An 18,653-nucleotide genomic window follows, 5' to 3' on the forward strand; every position below is an offset into this window, starting at 1 on the left:
ATGCCAACTAAGCTACTCTCCAATGAAGACTTGTCTTTGGATGCCAATGTAGCTGTCTCCCTGCTTGCCAGTGCTCAGGTTTAAGCCATTCTTCTCCATGAATCTTTTCAGTCATAAACTAAATGCCCTATTCAAGAAACAGTGGAAATTCCCCTTTAGCTTCCTTGATTGTTGTCCACTTTTGCCACTGGACTCTGTGACCTCTCTTACTGGCTTATAAAGTAACACAGACACAAAACTCAAAAAGTAATTCAAATATATTGGTCTTTAAAATCTCCTGGTTTCCTCAGCTTGTATGTAACACCTCAGGGTGTATTGGCAGGGCAGGGCTTGGCACTGGCTCCTTGAGTATGTGAAGCTGACTTTGAACGTGTAGGTCCTGCATTACAGTGCCCACATGTTGGGTATGATTCAGCTGAATGCTGCATTTTGGGAAGCTACTCGCTGTGTTCTCTCTCTGTGCTTGTTCCCTGTTTTGCTCAACTTTTGGGATAAGGGTTCAGGATGAGGAGCTCAGTGCCCTCAGTTCAGCTGATGAGCAGGAGGAAGTGTTAAAACTTGTCAGGAAAGGTTTTAGAGAAAAGCTGCTCTATAACATTCTTGCAGTTATTGACTATAATTGGAACACTGTAATATCTTAAAGCTGACAATGCTGTCACAAGTATTATATAATTATACACTGATGTTTCTGTGGGATTGGCCACAGCTGGAGGGAGGATGCTGCAGCCTCCCTACCCTGTGTGACCAAAATCCCTCTCAGGAGCTGGAGCTGCCTGTTGGCAACACTTCAGAGTGGTCATTTTTAACCTCGTGTGCTGCCGCTGCCATTTTGAGTCCCTCTGCTGCCCAAAGGGTCGAGCTGGCTCCCAGAAGTGCCAGCAAACTGTGTTGTCTCGTCTCTGCAGCTCAAATATTTCTGTTCTGGCACACGAGCCCAAACAGAGGTGATTCATTGCATGGAGGACTTGGCACTGCAGGAGCAGTGCAGCAGAGGGTTTCCTGCAGCACAGGGTTCCTGCAGCAGAGGATTTCCTGCAGCAGAGGATGTCCTGCAGCACAGGAGTTCCTGCAGCAGAGGATTTCCTGCAGCACAGGGTTCCTGCAGCACAGGGTTTCTGCAGCACAGGAGTTCCTGCAGCAGAGGATGTCCTGCAGCACAGGGTTCCTGCAGCACAGGGTTCCTGCAGCACAGGAGTTCCTGAAGCAGAGGATTTCCTGCAGCACCGGGTTTCTGCAGCACAGGAGTTCCTGCAGCACAGGGTTCCTGCAGCAGAGGATGTCCTGCAGCAGAGGATTTCCTGCAGCACAGGGGTCCTGCAGCAGAGGATTTCCTGCAGCAGAGGATGTCCTGCAGCACAGGGTTCCTGCACCACAGGGTTCCTGCAGCAGAGGATGTCCTGCAGCACAGGGTTCCTGCAGCACAGGGTTCCTGCAGCACAGGGTTCCTGCAGCAGAGGATTTCCTGTAGCAGAGGATGTCCTGCAGCACAGGGTTCCTACAGCAGAGGATTTTCTACAGCAGAGGATGTCCTGCAGCACAGGGTTCCTGCAGCACAGGGTTCCTGCAGCAGAGGATGTCCTGCAGCAGAGGATGTCCTGCAGCACAGGGTTCCTGCAGCACAGAGTTCCTGCAGCACAGGGTTCCTGCAGCAGAGGATGTCCTGCAGCACAGGGTTCCTGCAGCACAGGGTTCCTGTAGCAGAGGATGTCCTGCAGCACAGGGTTCCTGCAGCAGAGGATTTTCTACAGCAGAGGATGTCCTGCAGCACAGGGTTCCTGCAGCACAGGGTTCCTGCAGCAGAGGGTTCCTGCAGCAGAGGATTTCCTGCAGCACAGGGTTCCTGCAGCACAGGGTTCCTGCAGCAGAGGATTTCCTGTAGCAGAGGATGTCCTGCAGCACAGGGGTCCTGCCGCACAGGGTTCCTGCAGCAGAGGATGTCCTGCAGCACAGGGTTCCTGCAGCACAGGGTTCCTGCAGCACAGGGTTCCTGCAGCAGAGGATTTTCTACAGCAGAGGATGTCCTGCAGCACAGGGTTCCTGCAGCACAGGGTTCCTGCAGCACAGGGTTCCTGCAGCAGTGCCAGCCTGCCGTGCCGGCAGTGCCGGTGCCCAGGAAGCTCCGGCTGGGGGCAGTGGACACCGGGCCCTGGGGGGAGCCAAGGGCTGGGCTTTGCAGCTGGGTCCTGGAGCCTTCTGCTTGTGCCCTTGGGGCTGAAGGTGGCCTCTGCAGCTCTCAAAGGCAGGATCAGGGTTTCAGTCCAGCAGCCATGCCGTGTCAGTCCTTTTCATGCCCTAAAAGCTCTCTTTTAGGGTGGTTTGCTTTGGAGGCACCAACGTCCGATGTCACGACATGCTTAACTTTTAATGTAATTTCTAATATTGCTCATTAATAACATTTTCTCTGAGGAAGAGGCATTTGTGTTTGGCTTTTTTGTTTAAAAAAACATTTTGAAAAACTGAAGCTTTCCTCACTCAGGTACTTGAAAAATACTGGGAAGGATTTTTAGTGAAGGGAAGTAATTTTTCTTTTACTGCCAGGCAAAGCAGTATGACTTGCTTATGGTCATTATTTTAAGGTGCTCTTTGTGTTGTGACTTCTACTAGACAGGCTGCTTTTCATGAAGAGGGAAGTGCTTTCTATTCATTCAGTTATGGTTTAATTTTTTATTATGTTAAGAGCGTCCAATTTTTTCTTCCGTTGTTGATCATCTGGGGAGTCCTACTAAAAATAAAAAATTGGTCTCACAGTGAAAGTTTTCAAATAGTAGGCTTGAAATCCTGGCAAGTACAGTGTAATAAAAATAGATACACTAGACTTGAGCTATGAAAACAAATTTCTATAAAGCCAGATAGCTCTATTTAGTATTTGAATCAACTTTAACTGAGTCCATAACTGACGTATTTCAAGGCAGATTCAGGTTCTTCTTGCAGTCAAATGTGCATTTGTTTGGAAACATTTGTAGTTTAAAGTCCATTCCTCTCTAAATTTGTGTTTCTTATTGCAAACGGAGGTGTGTTTTCATTCCTTTCAATACTCAAAGCAGAAAAGGACAAACAGTTGTTTGGAGTTTTCAGCCTCCCGTTTTGTGGTTCCTTTGTCTATCCACATCAACAGATAAATATCCAAAGCAGCATACTGGAAGAAGGAAAAAAGGGCAACTTAAAAAAAAATAAGCAGTTCTCCAGTTTGGAGAATAGATTTCTAAAACAGAAATTTTACAGCCTGTCAACCTCAGCATTGACCTTCTGTAGTAGTACTGTGATTTAAGTAAGTGAACTACTACCACTATGCAGTCAAAATCATAAAAGGGCAATTTCCTAAATATTTCACATTCATAGAACAAAATCTTCCAAGAGCATCATATGCCACTCATTTAATATAATAGAGCTTTGACTTCATTTATTACACAGTCTGTAGAAGTCCTTATAGTTAGTTGAGTAGCAAACGAAAAAGGAAGGAGGAAAGTGCTTTTCTGCTGTGCAGCTTGGAGAGTGAGATTTCCCCCCAGCTCCAGGAGCCCTCAGCCCCCCTGGTGGGTCCCACACACAGAGGCTCTGCCTGGGCTCCCTCTTGGTGTTTGCACCACGCCTGGCTCTTGGGCCAGCCCCAAGTGATTCTGTCGAGGAGCACTGAGGACAATGGATTCCTGAGGAACACATTCCTGAGTGTTTTGATAGTGCCTGCTCTGTTTATTTTAAAAAGGCTGTGATTTTGCTGACTCTGCCCACATATAATATATTAGTAATATTCCCTTCCTTCGTTCCTATTTTGTTTTAACATTCATAAAGCTTTTCCAGGGCAGCTGCTGTCACTGAAGAAATAAATCAGTTATGGAAGTGCAAACTGCAGAAGGCAAGGAGTGTTTCTTTAGTATTTGAAGCACTGCAAGACCAGCAGTGAGGCTGTTCTGTATCGACACGTGAATTCGTGTTTACTGCAGAGCCAGACAGCCCTTGCTCAGAGCCCAGCTCAGCCTCACCGGGCATCTGCTCCTCGGGAGGGACCAGCAGGGAAAAGGGATTCTCTTTTTCTGGCCACCATTTAATCTGCTACTATACAAAAACAGGTCCCATGATACCAAGGATGGGCATGTAAAGCTAAACTGTGTAATAAAAATAATGTCCAATCTTTCAATGGCCAACCCTGCTATACCAGACTGTAGAATTATAGTTTCTAATTAAAATATTCTTGTTAATTAAAATTATCCTTCTATTTCATTACATTTTCCCCTTTTATTGTTTGATTTAATTAGTATAATGAATATAATTAGCATGTGCTGTCAACTCACCTTATTTGCATATTATATTGAATAATTGAATGTGATCCTATAATTAAATTAACAGGAATGACAGATGATTTGCTTTCTTTCACATTGCTGCATTGGGAATAGAAATCTTTCCATATTCATTGCAGTTAGGGAATATTTTTCATGTGAGAATTCCTCACAAATCAGATCCTTAGGATCTTGCTGATAGGCTCCAAAAGAAGTTGCATTGCTATGCCTTTATTTAAATAAGAATAGCTTTTGTTCTGCCAGTCTTTGGTACACACTGTATTTAGAGTGCTCTAGAAGAATCCTACCAATAAGGATTTGTAAGATATGAACTGTATGTTTCTACAATATACTGTTGCTAGACTGCAAAATAAAATCTCTGCTGAAAGAGTTAGGAAAAAGTGTGTGCAGCTTTTCAGGACTTTGTTATAACAGTAGGCTTGTAGATAGAAGTAAAAAGTTCCCTCAGATGTTTTTTAAAAATTTACATGCACACTATGTGTCCTTGGAGAAGGGATTTAATTCCCCGAAGTCTTCCAGCTGCATAAGTCTCGCTTTACTTCTCTGTGCAAACCCTCTATCCCCAGACATTTGTGTCCAGAACAAGGTATGTTACTATAAACTCATAACTAATTGAAATGTTAATATCTAATGATCCATATGCTGAAAATAGAAGCACATGGAATTAGATTAATAGTATCAGTCACCTACTAGAAATTGCTCCTTGCTATACAGGTGTGGAAAATTTGTTGCAAAACATGTTTCAGGCATCTCAGCTAGATCCAGGTTAGGAGCAGTGAGATTACAGGATATTTTGGGAGGGAATTTCTCCCATGTTAAATATGTAAAACATCACACAGCAGTATCACAGGTAAAAATATAATGTGTAAAGAAATTGAAATACTGTATGGTAGGCACAGTTCTGAAAGGATCCTGAAATTTAGGACTGACTCGTGGCACCCAAAGCATGGCAGTTAGGCCCCAAGAAGGGTTTCATCCCAAGATTATTTTCCCTTTTTTGTTAAATGATTGGCTTATGGTAATGCTTTCTTCTAAGCATTTCTTCTGTGTGGTAAGTCCTTGTGTCATGAAGTAGCAGAAGCCTTTGCCTCACCAGGTATATCACAAATATAATATATATCTGTGTACGACACATCCTAGCTGTGGTTACAGGAGCTGGGCTGCAAGGCACACTTACAAGGGGATTTAAGATTAAAAGTGACCTTCTGGAGAGAAATTTTGTGCTTTTGACAGTTAGTACATCCTGAGTTTTAGTATGAGGCCAGTTTTCTCTAGTGTTCGTGGGAAGGAAGAAAAATTATTCTAAAATGGAAAAATTGTGAAAATCAGATGTCAGCAGGAAAACTTGCAAGTTATAAAAATATGTAGAGTTTCCATATGGAAATATGTAGAGTTTCCATATTGTTTACTAGAGGCCATCATTAAACTTTTGTAGTTTATGTTGCTTTTGGGGCTGTGGAGGAAGTGGAACAATTTTGATCTGGTAGGTGGAATTTATGAAAATACGGCACAAAGAGTAAAGATGCAGGAATTGGTAGTTACTATGCAGTTAACATCCCTATCTGTAAGTAAATAAGATCTGAATTTACTTAATTCTGATTTTTGTTAGTTTCTTCTCAAACAGGGATTAGGAGTGTTGATTTCATGGTGAGGTTACGGATTTTTTCTTTAAAACTTTTTTTTTTTTAAAGCCCTAGAACCTGATGTTTTAAAGCTTTATAGGTTTGAACAAGAAATACACCTGGTAAATTTTGTGGAATAGCTGATTTTGGCAAGTGAGTGATTCATGTGAAGCTGTAGTCTTGACTCACATTTAGAAGCACTTCAGCTTGTGAACAGAAATCCCCTGAGGATTAAAGTGCCCGAGTTAGAGCCGAGTACATTAAGGCAGCTCTGTAATATATGCCTCGGCTCTCGCAGCCTTACATCCTCAGCCACATAAATTCACTTAAGTGAACCCATGTCTTCAGGAGAGATGGCATTCCTGTCTGGGCAGTCAGGGAAAAGTGGGGAAGTCTTTTAGGTAATTTGTCAGACACCTTTGTTGTTGTTTGAGCTTCCTGATGAACTTTTTCTTTTAAAGAATGATCTATCTATGACAAAGCAAATCAAATATGTCAGAAGCATTTGGGACTGCACATTTCACGTGTCACATCTTAATTGTATTTCTAACATTCCAAAATGCATCCTGGATCTTTTGGGGGGAGGGGGGGTTCAGAGGATGTGGGGAAGGTAATTTAATATGAGCAAAGACTTAGCGTGAAGTGAAGTGTATTTAGTTTCAATTCACGATGACTGCCTCATTCCTGTAGGGAGGAGAAGAGAGAGTGTGTAGGAATTAGTGTGAGAAATTAATGCGTTTGGATTTGTCTTACCGTCTTCCTCTCAAACTGTAGACACGGAAGAACAAACTTATCTCTCAATGTGACAAAAGCTAGTAATTTCAACAGCCTTCAAGTACAGCCCGTAGCTGAGGCTTGCAGAAGAGAGGGAGCACTGGGCTGCTGCCGCCTCCGGAGAGCAGCGTTCTCATCTTCCTCCTGGGGCAGGAGAAAAGGACTTTGGTGGTCTCAGCTTAATCCCCAGTGGAACTTCGTCCACATCGGAAAACCACCGCAGAGTTTGGCATAATCCTGCGAATAGGCAGTTTGTTCCCAGCTCCGACCTGGGCCCGGCCGCGGTCGGGCGGAGGCAGGAGCTTGCGCAACTCCTGCTGCGCTCCCGCCCAGCGGCGCTCGCCCCTTCGCCTGGGAACTGCTTTTCACACTGGGACTCAACACAGAGTCTAAAGCCTGCAAACCTTTAATCAGCCTTGCGAGCTATTGTCTGCCTCGCCTGATGTGTGAGGGAACTCCCTGTGCCTCTGTCACAAACTCCGGGCTCGCCATGCCGAGCCGCCGTGGCTGCCGCGGCGCTCTGGCCGGCCCCATGCGGAGGCAGCGTGGGCTGCTCTGTGTTCCCGCAGCTGACAGCTCTTCCCTGGATGCTGCTCCGAGGGTGGGAGCCTCAGAGAGCCCCGGAGAGGTCTCCCCAGCCCGCTGTGTCATGTCCAGCTCAAGTCACGCTTGTTTGAAGCGATACTGAAACATAAAGAACAAAACGCATTAATGGAGTTCTATGGGAAATGTTGCTCGTCTTCCTCTCCCCTTAGTAAAGGGTAAATTGTAGCTCATTTTTCGTGGCAGAAAAGCACATTTTCTTGCTCTCTTTGAAGCTTTGTCTCAGACAGCTCTGTAATATGTCCAGTGGCTCAGTGTTTCACAAGCTTTTTAGTTGATGATTGGATACTTTGACAAACCATTTACATTTTTTGTGGAAGCTATAAGACAAAACGTGCTAGGAATAATAATTCCAAGACTATGGAGCTTACTTGTGAGTAGAGTTCCAGAGTGTGACAGAAAATATTTGCTTTTGAAGAGAGAAAATGCTCTGAGACACACAAAAGGATTTTATGTGTTTTAGACTGTAATGTTTGAATTATTCACACCTTCTGAGGATTTTGACCCAAACTAGCTCTGTTTCCAAGGATGCTGGCAGAAACCTCAGGCAATAGTTCGCCTGAACTTCTGTAGACCGGTCCTGTTTCTTCTCTACCCTTTAAATCATCTTCATTCAGATCAGTTGGATTTCATTCAGAGTAAATGACTGCAGAGTCGTGCCCAAAGCAGCAACCCAAGTTTAAAGGGGTTCATCATCAAAGCTGGAGATGTTTTCTGAGTGTGAAGGTGATTCTTCAGAAACAGTGCAGGGCTACAAAGGCTAATTCTAGTCACTTCAGGGCTCAGAATAACACCTGAGGATTTGAGATGTGTCGTGATGAGTTGGTTTTTTTTTTATCTGACAGAATATATGTATTTCTCATACATTGGATCTGTAATAATACTTTCTGATTAAAAATTATTAGCCCAACACTTAAACATATGAATCTTCTATTCTATCTGAATATGAATTCTTCATATTCTTTCTTCTATTACATTATTATGGAAACAATGAAGCTTAGAATTTTCTAGAAAGCAGTGATACCCTTTGGTTTGACAGGGTCCTTAAGTATATGATTAACATGAAGTGTGAGAACACTTTCTTCTATTACATTATTATGGAAACAATGAAGCTTAGAATTTTCTAGAAAGCAGTGATACCCTTTGGTTTAACAGGGTCCTTAAGTATATGACTAACATGAAGTGTGAGAACCACCTCACATTTAAATGTTTATTTTTGTGTTAATAAATGCTAAAATGCTATCACTCCGGAAGTTAGGCTTTTCCTCAATGCCTTTTCCAGGTCAGATATTAGATTATCATTTTCTCCTGTAGCCTGGACAAGTATTAAATTCACAAGTAACCTCAATGCATATTAGAATGGCTTCCATTTTCCTTTCATCACATTGTAATGAAGTTTACATTTTACAGTATTTAACATTATTTATTTGTTGTTGAATTTAATCTTATATATACTTCATTTGTTGTCTTATAACTAAGGTGACTTGTTAGTTGTCATTCTGGGCTGCATTTTTTCAAAAGCTCTGTATAACTAACTTTTGCTAGATTTTCCACTATCGTCAATTTTGATAAGCATTTTTACATTTTCAGTGCATCACTGTCCTGGTGGTTGGCCCTTGTCCTGTCCTAAATGTTCATATGTCTCAGGATGGTTACACAAATACAGATGTGAGAATTTTTTTCTGTGATGTATACACAGAGCATCCTTGAATCTGCTTAAACCATAGAGCTCTAAAAGGACAATGCTTAGAATGCTTAGAATTTATAGGAAGACTGATGTTATTCCTGAACACCCTTATCTTCTCTCTGAAAGCTTACACGTGGCACTAAGAAAATAAACAGTGGAATTTTTCAAATAGACAAAATTCTTATTTTTAAATTTGAATGTAGCAATCCGGAACTTTCATTTTGCATGGAAATGGTTGTCTGATTCCTGAGAAATGCTAGGAGGAATTTAGAACATTCTTTGCTCAGAGCTTTGCCAATAGTGGAGTTTGCAAAATGGAAAGAAAAGAGCTTGACCTTAAAACAGAAGAAGAGCCTAAGTGGTGACATATTCTGCTGATTAAATACTAGCAGTATGAGATCTGTTTATATAGAAGCAAAGAAATAATGCAGATCTAACTTTGAAGAGAAACTCTGGACTACTAATATAAAGGCTTATTTCTTTTACAAAGCTGTAAATAACCTGACATCAAACAAAGCAATTTAACTGGTTGATGGAATACTGGTCCAGGAATTAGATGCACAGTTCCTGTTCAATGAAGTTATTACTTGTTAGTACAAGATAGAATTGGCATTTATATAAATGATAAATACACGGTTAAGAAACATTCGTGGTTCCCATACCAAGCACCATTTGAAGATGCTAATGTTTATAATGGCCATGTTGAAGTTTGGAAGCACAGGTCATCTGAGATAGCAGAGCAGGCAGGGAGTGCCCCTCGGAGAACCATTAACTTCTTAGACTGAGCTGTTCTAAGAAAATTGCATCTGAACGTGAATTACATTATAACAGAAGAGCACAGACAAGTGAAGGGCACATTTTAATGCTTCGCTTCTTAAAAATGAAAGGAAATTCTGGTGGGAAGGGTGTTTTTCTAGAAAGTGAATTCAGCTCCTGGTAATAAGCACTGTATTTGTTTCTAAGTACCTGTGGAACACCCTGTTTCTCTGCCAGGTTTTTCTCCAAGAGCCAAAGAAGCTTTTGCTTCAGGAAGTTCTGAACTTTCCAACTGCTTGTTCCTGTATCCACATTAGGATAACTTTGTCTCAGTTTTCACTTGAGAAAAGAGCTACAACTCCTGATATTTGGTCAAAACTACAAAAACCATCAGCCTGACTCTAGGCTACCAAGACCACGACATTTTCATGCAGAGTTAGTCACACAAGAGCAGTGCACTTGGATGCCTTGTAAGGTTTTGTTCAAAACTCAGCATTTTGGTTTGTGACAACAGATTTCAGTTCTCTCCTTGGCAATCTTTCTCCTTTCTCTGCTGCCCATTTTCCCTTTCTTGTGTGGGTGAAAGGAGCTGATGGGCTGCAGAAAGCCCAGTTCCCATGGCCTGGCTGGGCAGCGCAGCTCCTGGGTGTTGCCTTGGCCATGCCCCTGTGGCTGCCGTGTGCCCCAGCAGTGCCACTGGTGCCAGCTGTGCCTTTGCTCCCAAAGTTTCTTCCCAAAGTGAATCACTTCAGTTCTTCATTTTGCCCTTCCACAGACAAAAATGTTTGCTGCTGGCTTACTCTTCTACCTGACTGCAAAATTAATTAGCTTCTTTAAAAGATAATTCTGCTGGGTTTATTGTATATATTGACAGAAATAACTCACATGAATGATGTTTTTACAGAGCTGCAAATGTCCAAGTGAAGTAAGAAAACCTAAATCCACCAGTAAAACCAGACTAAATATTGCTCTAGAAATCAGCACTTCCAGTCTGCAGTAATCCTGGACTAACCTTGTGTGTGGTACACAAGCAGTGAAAAAGTCTGACACTGAACCATTTATTTTGTTATTTGTAATAAAATAACCGACAATATTTAACATACATGCATAGAACCATTGGAAACCAATCTGGGATCATAATCTTCTTTAAATCTCTGGAAGATTGCAAGCAGAGTTTTAAATTCAATTAGTTCCTCTTTTTTGAATGCAGTTACAACTTGGAAAAAGAAACTCAGATTGTCACCAAAAATGCTACTCCACAATAAATCTTCACAGGGCAGTTTAATTGAACTGCTAGTTCTTGACAAATTACTAGCATGCATCTCCATTACATGTCTATTCAGAACATATGAATATATGAATGATAGGAATCTATGAATTATCAATTCACTTCAGTGTAACTAATATTTGTTCAGTATTTTACATACAGTTGTTCTTCAGCTTTCTAAATGACATTTTAGTTTTGTTGATGAAAATCCTGTTTGTACACTCAGTTACCTGATTATGAAAATCTAGTTTCAAAGGCAAGAGGATTCTTATTTTAGTTTTCTGTAAAATTAACTGTTGAATTGGTAAGATTTTACATCTGGTTTAACATGAAACTGCTGAAACATTCTGTGTCGTTTCTGTACCATTCCAATAGTTCTGGATCCTATTAGGTATGAGGATTTTATTACCCTCCTTTGACAAAAATACACATATATGCATTTTAAAGCAATGGTAGTTTTCACTGATAAAGAAATACAGAGGAAGATTAAGTGAAGAACATATATATATAGGCAGTATGTAAATAGAATTAGGAGGTGTTCAGTTAAACAGCTTGCCTTTGCTAATTCTTGGGTGAAGGTTGCCCCTATGTGTGCTACTCATTGTAGCACATAAGGAGAGGAGCTGCACTTTTATGATTCTTATTCCTGCAGCAGCATCAGAACATTAATTCTGAGGCCCTTGGAGCTCACTGAAAAATGAAATGAGCTGCAGCGTTTCCCTTTGCTACCCAGAAGCAAATCGTGCCCAAGTTTTTTGGATTCATATGGTCTGTTAGCTCCTTAGCAAAGGCATTCAGTCCTGGGAAGTTCTCCTTTCCAAGGTGCCAGGAAGCAGTGGCAGGAGAGCAAGGCTGCTGGCCTGGGGGACATACAGGGAATGAAGTGAGTATCCAGGATGGAAAATCCTTGTGGAATATCCTTCCAGCAGTCACATCAGCTCTGCAGCCAGACACCCTACCTGAGTGACAGGGGAAGTGGAATGATGAGTTCCCCTCACTACTTTATTACTGTTCCATACCACATGGAGCTTTTAATTTTTTTGATTGATTGTCCTGTTTTATTGCTCAAGTGCTGTGTGGCATATTGCTGGCTTTTGTCATTGGAGTCTGTTTTGAAAGGCTGACTTTTATACTGCTTCAGGCTTTCACAGTGAGAACTGCAGCAAATGGCCAAGCAACAGACTTCAGAGTGAATATTGGCCTGAGTAAACGTGAGGAGAACATGGATCCCATCGAGAGACCTCAGAAATCATGAATCATGCTTTCCTAAGTGATAAACTTCAGAAACACCAGTGCAGTGGATGGGGATGATGATTGCACTTGCGGGAGCAGAATGCACTTCCAGGGAGTCACACGGGAGCATGGATTGCTGGTAGGGCAGGGGAGAGAGCCTGACCCGCTGGCTGCTGGAGATTAAGCAAATTAGCAGGACCTGCAGAAGGCTATGAAGCGGTGGGAGTGACAGAAGATGACTGATAGGCTGCCCTGCAAGGTGTTGCTCAGTGGAAAGTTCCCACAGGTCACCACATCACTCATGGTGCCGGAGAGTTGGTGGTGCGGCAGGCACGGTGTGGGAGAGCTGGACGTGCAGACAGACACCAACCAGGCAGGACTGGAGTCCTGAAAGTGAGGATTTGAGTTGCTCCAGTCTCTCCTCAGCAGGCTTTTACATTGAGAGCAGTATTGGCCAGTGCTTTCTGGTGTGCTAAACCTGAATTCTCACCCACTCTGTAACAGGGGCTCCACCTCCAGGATAGATCAGGGCCTGGAGTTTGGCTGGTGGCGCAAAGGAAAACTTCCTTCATTCATCATGAAATAGCATTTCAGAAACCTATTTGCTGTGTCTCCTACCTGTGTGTTGTTTGGCTCTTCACAGGATTGTTCCAGCATTTAGTACATGTTGGGCCATAAATAAGATAAACTAAGCTGGAATTTATTCCAGCAAAGCACGGGCAAAAATAAAGTTGTATGAATATCTTTACGTTTTGAGAATACTCAGTATTTTAAAAGGAAATGCAGAAAATATCAATGTGAGCTGCCTGCTCTGGTTTTCAAAAAGTAATTGTAGTAGCTTGGACTAATTTGATGGGTCTCAGTTCAGAAACAGAAAACCACAAGGAAATATTAATGGAACATAGGCACATATAGCTGAAGATAAGCAGGTGCTTAAATGCTTGACTGTACAGAAATGCAGTGATTTAATTAGGATCTTGTTACATTTGAGAGGCATATCTGATTTGCAGGCTAGAGAGAAAGCAACAAGAAAAGCTCATTCTAGGTGAATGTGTCTGGATCCCAGTCTGTGGCAGGAGGAGAGGCAAGCTGCACTTCAGTAAGGAGCTTGTATCTCTTGTATGAGAGCAGTTTGTAAGATGAGCATTCCGTATTGCAGGCCTGCAAAAGTCCTGGGATTATTAAGTCAAGTGACTATTTAAAAAAAAAAAAAAGTCAAACAAGAGAAGTGCAAGGTTTTCATTTGCTTTCTTTGATGTTCATCTGCTAAGTCAAGTGCTGGCCTTCACTTTCCCCACCCCCTGACAGTGAAATAAGGAATATGTGCTCTGCTGCAGGTTTATGTGATTGGGTTTTTTTCCAGTAAGGGGTGACTCATGGTTTTTTTCTTCAGAGTACATAATATAGTGTATCAGGTTTAGTAGCTGCATTAGTACAATGGGCTGAAATCATTAAATTGATTCCACATGTGATAAATACCAGATTAAAACAGCCAGCAACCCCTCTAGATCCCTTCCTATCTTTAATGTTGATAACATCATAGTAGTAAAGCTATTGAAAATAAAAAGATGATGAAATAATAATTCCATGGCAGCTATTTGGGTATCTGCACTGTGAGTTTGGCAGGACTTCACTAATTATCCATGGCATTTTTAGGACAGGTAAAGGAAGTGAACTGTGAAATGAAAAATAAAAAGTCCCAAAAACTTATTTTCCTGTGCCTATTCATCAAGGGTATGGTGGCCACCAAAAAGAAATCAAGAGTTCTCTTGTTCTGTCCTGGATCAGAAATGCCAGTTGTAGTTATTTTAGTACCAGTTATGATTGACTTCAAACACTTTTCTGATTAGAGAATTTACCACAGAAAAATAGAACAGTATAATAACCACTCTGGTTAATTTAAAATTTCAGCAGTACTCCCAAACTTGGGGGGTACCTCTTGCTTACAGGGTGGGAGCTGAGAGTTTAGAATCATCCAAATGCTTCAGTGATATTTTCCTCAAAACAATGTCTGAATGTATGCTTAATTGTCACTTTTTTGGCTGTCTTTTAAAAAATGCTCCTGTCTTTAAGGGCATTAAGACATTGCTACCAGTATTTTGAAAGGTTTTTCAATGTCTTTTTTGACTGGTGAACTGAAAAAAATGCAAACTATTGTTTTGTTCATCTTGTTTTTAAACTGAACTGCATTATCAACTTAGTGTGTGCTCTGAAGGTATTGTAAAAAGTGCTTTGAAAACTTGTAAATCCCTGTAATTTATGTTCCTGTAGTCTCAGCTGCTTCTTTCTGTCCTTCTGGTTTTAATTTGAATGCAGTCTTGTCTGGGTGTGTACCTGTAAAATTGTGTTTTTCCAAGTACAATTTACAGTCGTGACCCTCGGTTTTACAGTGTTCCAACCTTATAGGAGCTTCCTCCTATGCTGAAAAGCCAGCTTTGGGTCACACAGCTCTTTCATATTGTAATTGTCTAATCAAGGTTACTTGGAACAGATCCGATTTGGGCAATTTTTAGTTTATGGCAAAGATTTTATAAGAATGTCAAGTGAAATGGAAAGGTTCCTTTGTAGGAGACCAGTGATAGCATTGCCTTATTTCTTCAGATGTATACAGTTGTAAACTTAGCCTTCTTCATGACAACAGTCCCATTTATCTAAACAATTCTCCTTTTAGAGCCAATGGCACTGATAGAAACCGAGATAAGGAGCGCAGATGGGAGGATCTCTCTGAGTCTCTCCTTACAGAAACTCCTCGCTGGGCAGCTCACAATCCCCTTTTCTTTTTGGTGCCTGAGAATGCGTGGCAGACATCTCCCCTGAAACACAGTCCTCTCGAATTGCCAGCTCCAGGAAGGGATGGTCAAGCTTCGGGAGGGTTTTTAAAGTCCTGGTGATTTCTTCCCGGATTTTTTTCCCCCATGCTGCGTTTAAATGGCAGGCGCCGGTGTTTTGTCTTTCATGGCTCTAACTTAGAATAGTCCCTGAGCTATAATTCTTTGTCTTTTGAATTAAGGTATTAAATTATCTATTTTACTGTAATCTGTAAATTAATCCCTTGCTTATTCACTGTCTTTTTGGGTGATACAAAAAATAGAACTTTCAGAGTTTTATATTTTTTATATTACTCCGCAATAAAAATAGCACTTGCACGCTGAAACAGAAGTTTTTTGAACTAAATGTTATAGGCTTTATTTTTAGTACTTACTCCTCATCCATGCTCATTTTTTTAGCATGACTTCAGCACCCTTGGTGGTTAAGAGGAAGAGAAGAACAGATAGATCACGTGGTTTAATTTTGTTCTGTTTATATTTTCAGATCATTGTACAATCTGGCCGTCACCCCACGGTGCTGCAAAAACTCTGCCAGTTGCCTTTCCAGTATTTCAGTGATCCTCGTTTGATCAAAGTGCTCTTCCCTTCGCTCATAGCTGCGTGTTACAATAACCCTCAGAACAAGATCATCCTGGAGCAGGAGATGAGCTGTGTTTTACTGGCCACCTTCATCCAGGTACAGCTGCAGAGCTGTGCTGCCTTGCTCTCGGGGTGGGGATCTTCAGCAGAACGAGCAAACAGTGCTGAAGTGCTTCCAGACTCTCTGCAGCTCTTCTCGAACCACAGGTTATGCCTGTACTTGAGGCATCTTATCACACTGAAAGGTTACCGGGTAGTTCAGGTTCTCACTGTCCCTGCAGAATCCAGTTTGCCTTGAAGTTACTGGGTGTACTGGGAAGATTTGATGTAGATCTTAAAATATTTATTTTTTTAAAAAATTCCTGCCCACGTAGCATATCTGAATTAGTATATTAATGTGTTTACATATAAATGTACTGTTGTATACTGTGTACCATAGATTTACAGAGAGCTGGGTAAGTGTATGTATTGGCTGCAGAAAATACACAAAACATATGTTACCAGTCTAATCTTGCAATCTTTATTTTTGACAGTAAGCCACTGAGGTCATTACAAATACTGTTTTGAATAAAGATTTGCATTTTTCTTCCCTTTGTCTAAATTTATAAATTTGTCTAAATTTGTATAAATTTATATATGCTTTATCTATCAGATATTTTGCCTGCCTCATGGTTTTCAAGCATTTTATTGACTGTTTCCAGTGAATAAATGCAGTTTTCATAAACAGTGTGCTGTTAAAAATAATACACTTTTAGGAGCCTGTAATCTCGTATCAGTCACCTGAAAGTTACTGTTGTTGATAAAGAAATGTTAATCAAAGTCCTTCGCCTAGTGCTTTACAGCTAGTCCAAGAATTGGCTACATGCATTTCAGAAAGAAAGTACAAGAACTAAATATTTACTAAAAGTCTTTGCATAACATCAAACTTGTGAGTGCAGCTACTTTTTATCCTTTTAATACTAAAATAATTGCAGAGCAGTTTTTTTTAAAAGAAGTTTGGAACTTAGTATTAAAAACATTTGCCGTATAGTAATGAACTTCTGGTTAAATACACAGCTATAATTCATTTTCTTTGACTTTCTTATAGTGAAACTGAAAAATGTAATTTATTCATTATTAGTAAGTGCTGCAAGTTTAGTTTGGGTTTTTTCAGCTAAAAAACAGGAGAGTGGAGGAGAATGTTCCCTACATGAATAATTAAGGTTGTTTACCTTGATTTCTGTTCTACAAGAGATGGAGTGGCACTAAAATCCCCAGTAGCTACAGTGAAGCATATTTATAAGGGTCAGTGTTACTAATTTGATTTCCAGTTAGTTATGTCCCATATGGCAAGTCCGTGTGCTTTGCCTGCAGGCTTTTAGAGAAAGGTGTTCTGTTAAAATATGGAAGAGCTGTGTGTGCTGTGAAGTGTCCTGTCACTGCTGACTTCAGTGGTCCTTCAGTATTTTGCCCATGTCCTAGCCTAATCCCGAATGTTGCGCACGCACACACGGAGCGCAGTGCTGGCAGGATCCGAGGAATGCTGAGGTCCCGCACACACAGAAGGGACTTGCCACTCTACTTCTATTTCAGCTCGCTGCTGTTTGTCAAGCAAATCTCTCATTTGCTTCGGTAGAAGGTTTGGGAAAGACTGTAAAATGTTGCCCTGTGACTAGAAAATGAGATTCTTCCTTTGCCAGGGAACGCCAAAAGAAGTCCCGTTTACGTAAAAGTTTAGTGGTATGTACGAATATAACACTTAAATACAGTGTGTTAAATGTGCAGCCAAAATCAAGGGAAGAGCATTTCTGCCTTTTACAGCGCTCTCCCTACCGATAGATTTATTTCCATCAGCTGAAGTTTGCATCAGCCTGTTTATTTTTGTTACTTCTGTTTGGAGATGTGCAGGAATAAGTAGAAACATTCAGGAGTATCCATGATTTGCCGTGTTGTATCTTTTCTCGTGCAATCCCTTCTTCAGTATTCTGCTGGGTGGAGACTCCAGCAAAGGACAGGATCTGTAGCGGGGAGCTGGCTGGTTCCGGCGAGGTCGGTGTCCGTGCTGCATCCCCACGCCGACAGCAGCAGTGCTCCGCGCTGGGGGCACAGCTGGGGCACAGCTGGGGCACAGCTGGCTGCCAGGGCCAGCAGCGCTGGGCAGCAACTCCACCTTCTCCCAGAAGAGCAGCGCCTCAGGCTCCCAGGTTGCTGGGAAGCACAGCCATTGAAATTGGGATCAGTCATGAATTTTGTAAGAGTGTATTTGGAGTTGGGGGCAAAAATCTGAAACACCGTTTGTTTTACAGAAACATGGCTATGGTCAATAAAAATCACAATAATAAGAAGACATTAACTAAAAATATATTTTTTGAAAGCGGATATAAATAAATGTATAAAAATCCACTGTAAATTACAGACTATAAGTGCCATCAGTATTGTGTTATGATATGTAGCAAACAAGCCAGAGTTCATTAATTTACAGATTACATGAAGTATTAGTATTTTTGAATGACTGTGAAGACTTTAAAATGTTGTTTTAATTCCTCAGATGTAAGATCTGAAAACCTGATGTCTTTTTTTTTTGTCTGTTTTCCCCCATAGGATTTTGCACAGAGCTCAGGCCAAGTGGAGAATCAGTTGTCTCAGCAGAGGGGTATGTTCCCTGCAGTGTAACAGAGTAACAACTGGGTAACAAAATGTGTAGATACTGTGATTTAAGTTCTTTGAATCGGCATGGCTGAAAAGGAAGACAGTAAATTTACAGTTTGGTGTGGGCTCCCTGGCTTACATCTGACCTCCACCTACGTGTCTTCCAGTCTGCTGCTCGTCCATCAGGGACTCAGACTGTTAATCTTTATTCAATGCTATGTGGTATCGTGTCCTAAAATGTGATACTGTACCTGCACATATTTAATTAGCTGACACAAAGGCTGCCTTCAAAAGTTTTAGGTTGCAGAAGCTACGCAGCTATGCCAATACACTCAGGGAGCCAAAAATCTCTAAAATACTGTCCTGTAATTGTCCTTTAAA

At 41.5% G+C, this 18,653-nt stretch overlaps 1 protein-coding gene across 1 annotated transcript in view; it reads left to right on the forward strand.

Moving 5' to 3' along the window:
* The window catches only part of SCAPER (S-phase cyclin A associated protein in the ER), a 137,874-nt gene that overhangs the window by 117,572 nt on the left and 1,649 nt on the right, over window positions 1-18,653 (forward strand). Inside the window, exons 30-31 of the mRNA XM_068204430.1 lie at window positions 15,550-15,741; window positions 18,225-18,276. Coding sequence (XP_068060531.1) covers window positions 15,550-15,741; window positions 18,225-18,276 — 244 coding nt within the window. The remainder of the gene's footprint in view (window positions 1-15,549; window positions 15,742-18,224; window positions 18,277-18,653) is intronic.

Source organism: Anomalospiza imberbis, chromosome 13 (genome assembly GCF_031753505.1).
Source record: "Anomalospiza imberbis isolate Cuckoo-Finch-1a 21T00152 chromosome 13, ASM3175350v1, whole genome shotgun sequence".
Lineage (NCBI taxonomy): Eukaryota > Metazoa > Chordata > Aves > Passeriformes > Viduidae > Anomalospiza > Anomalospiza imberbis.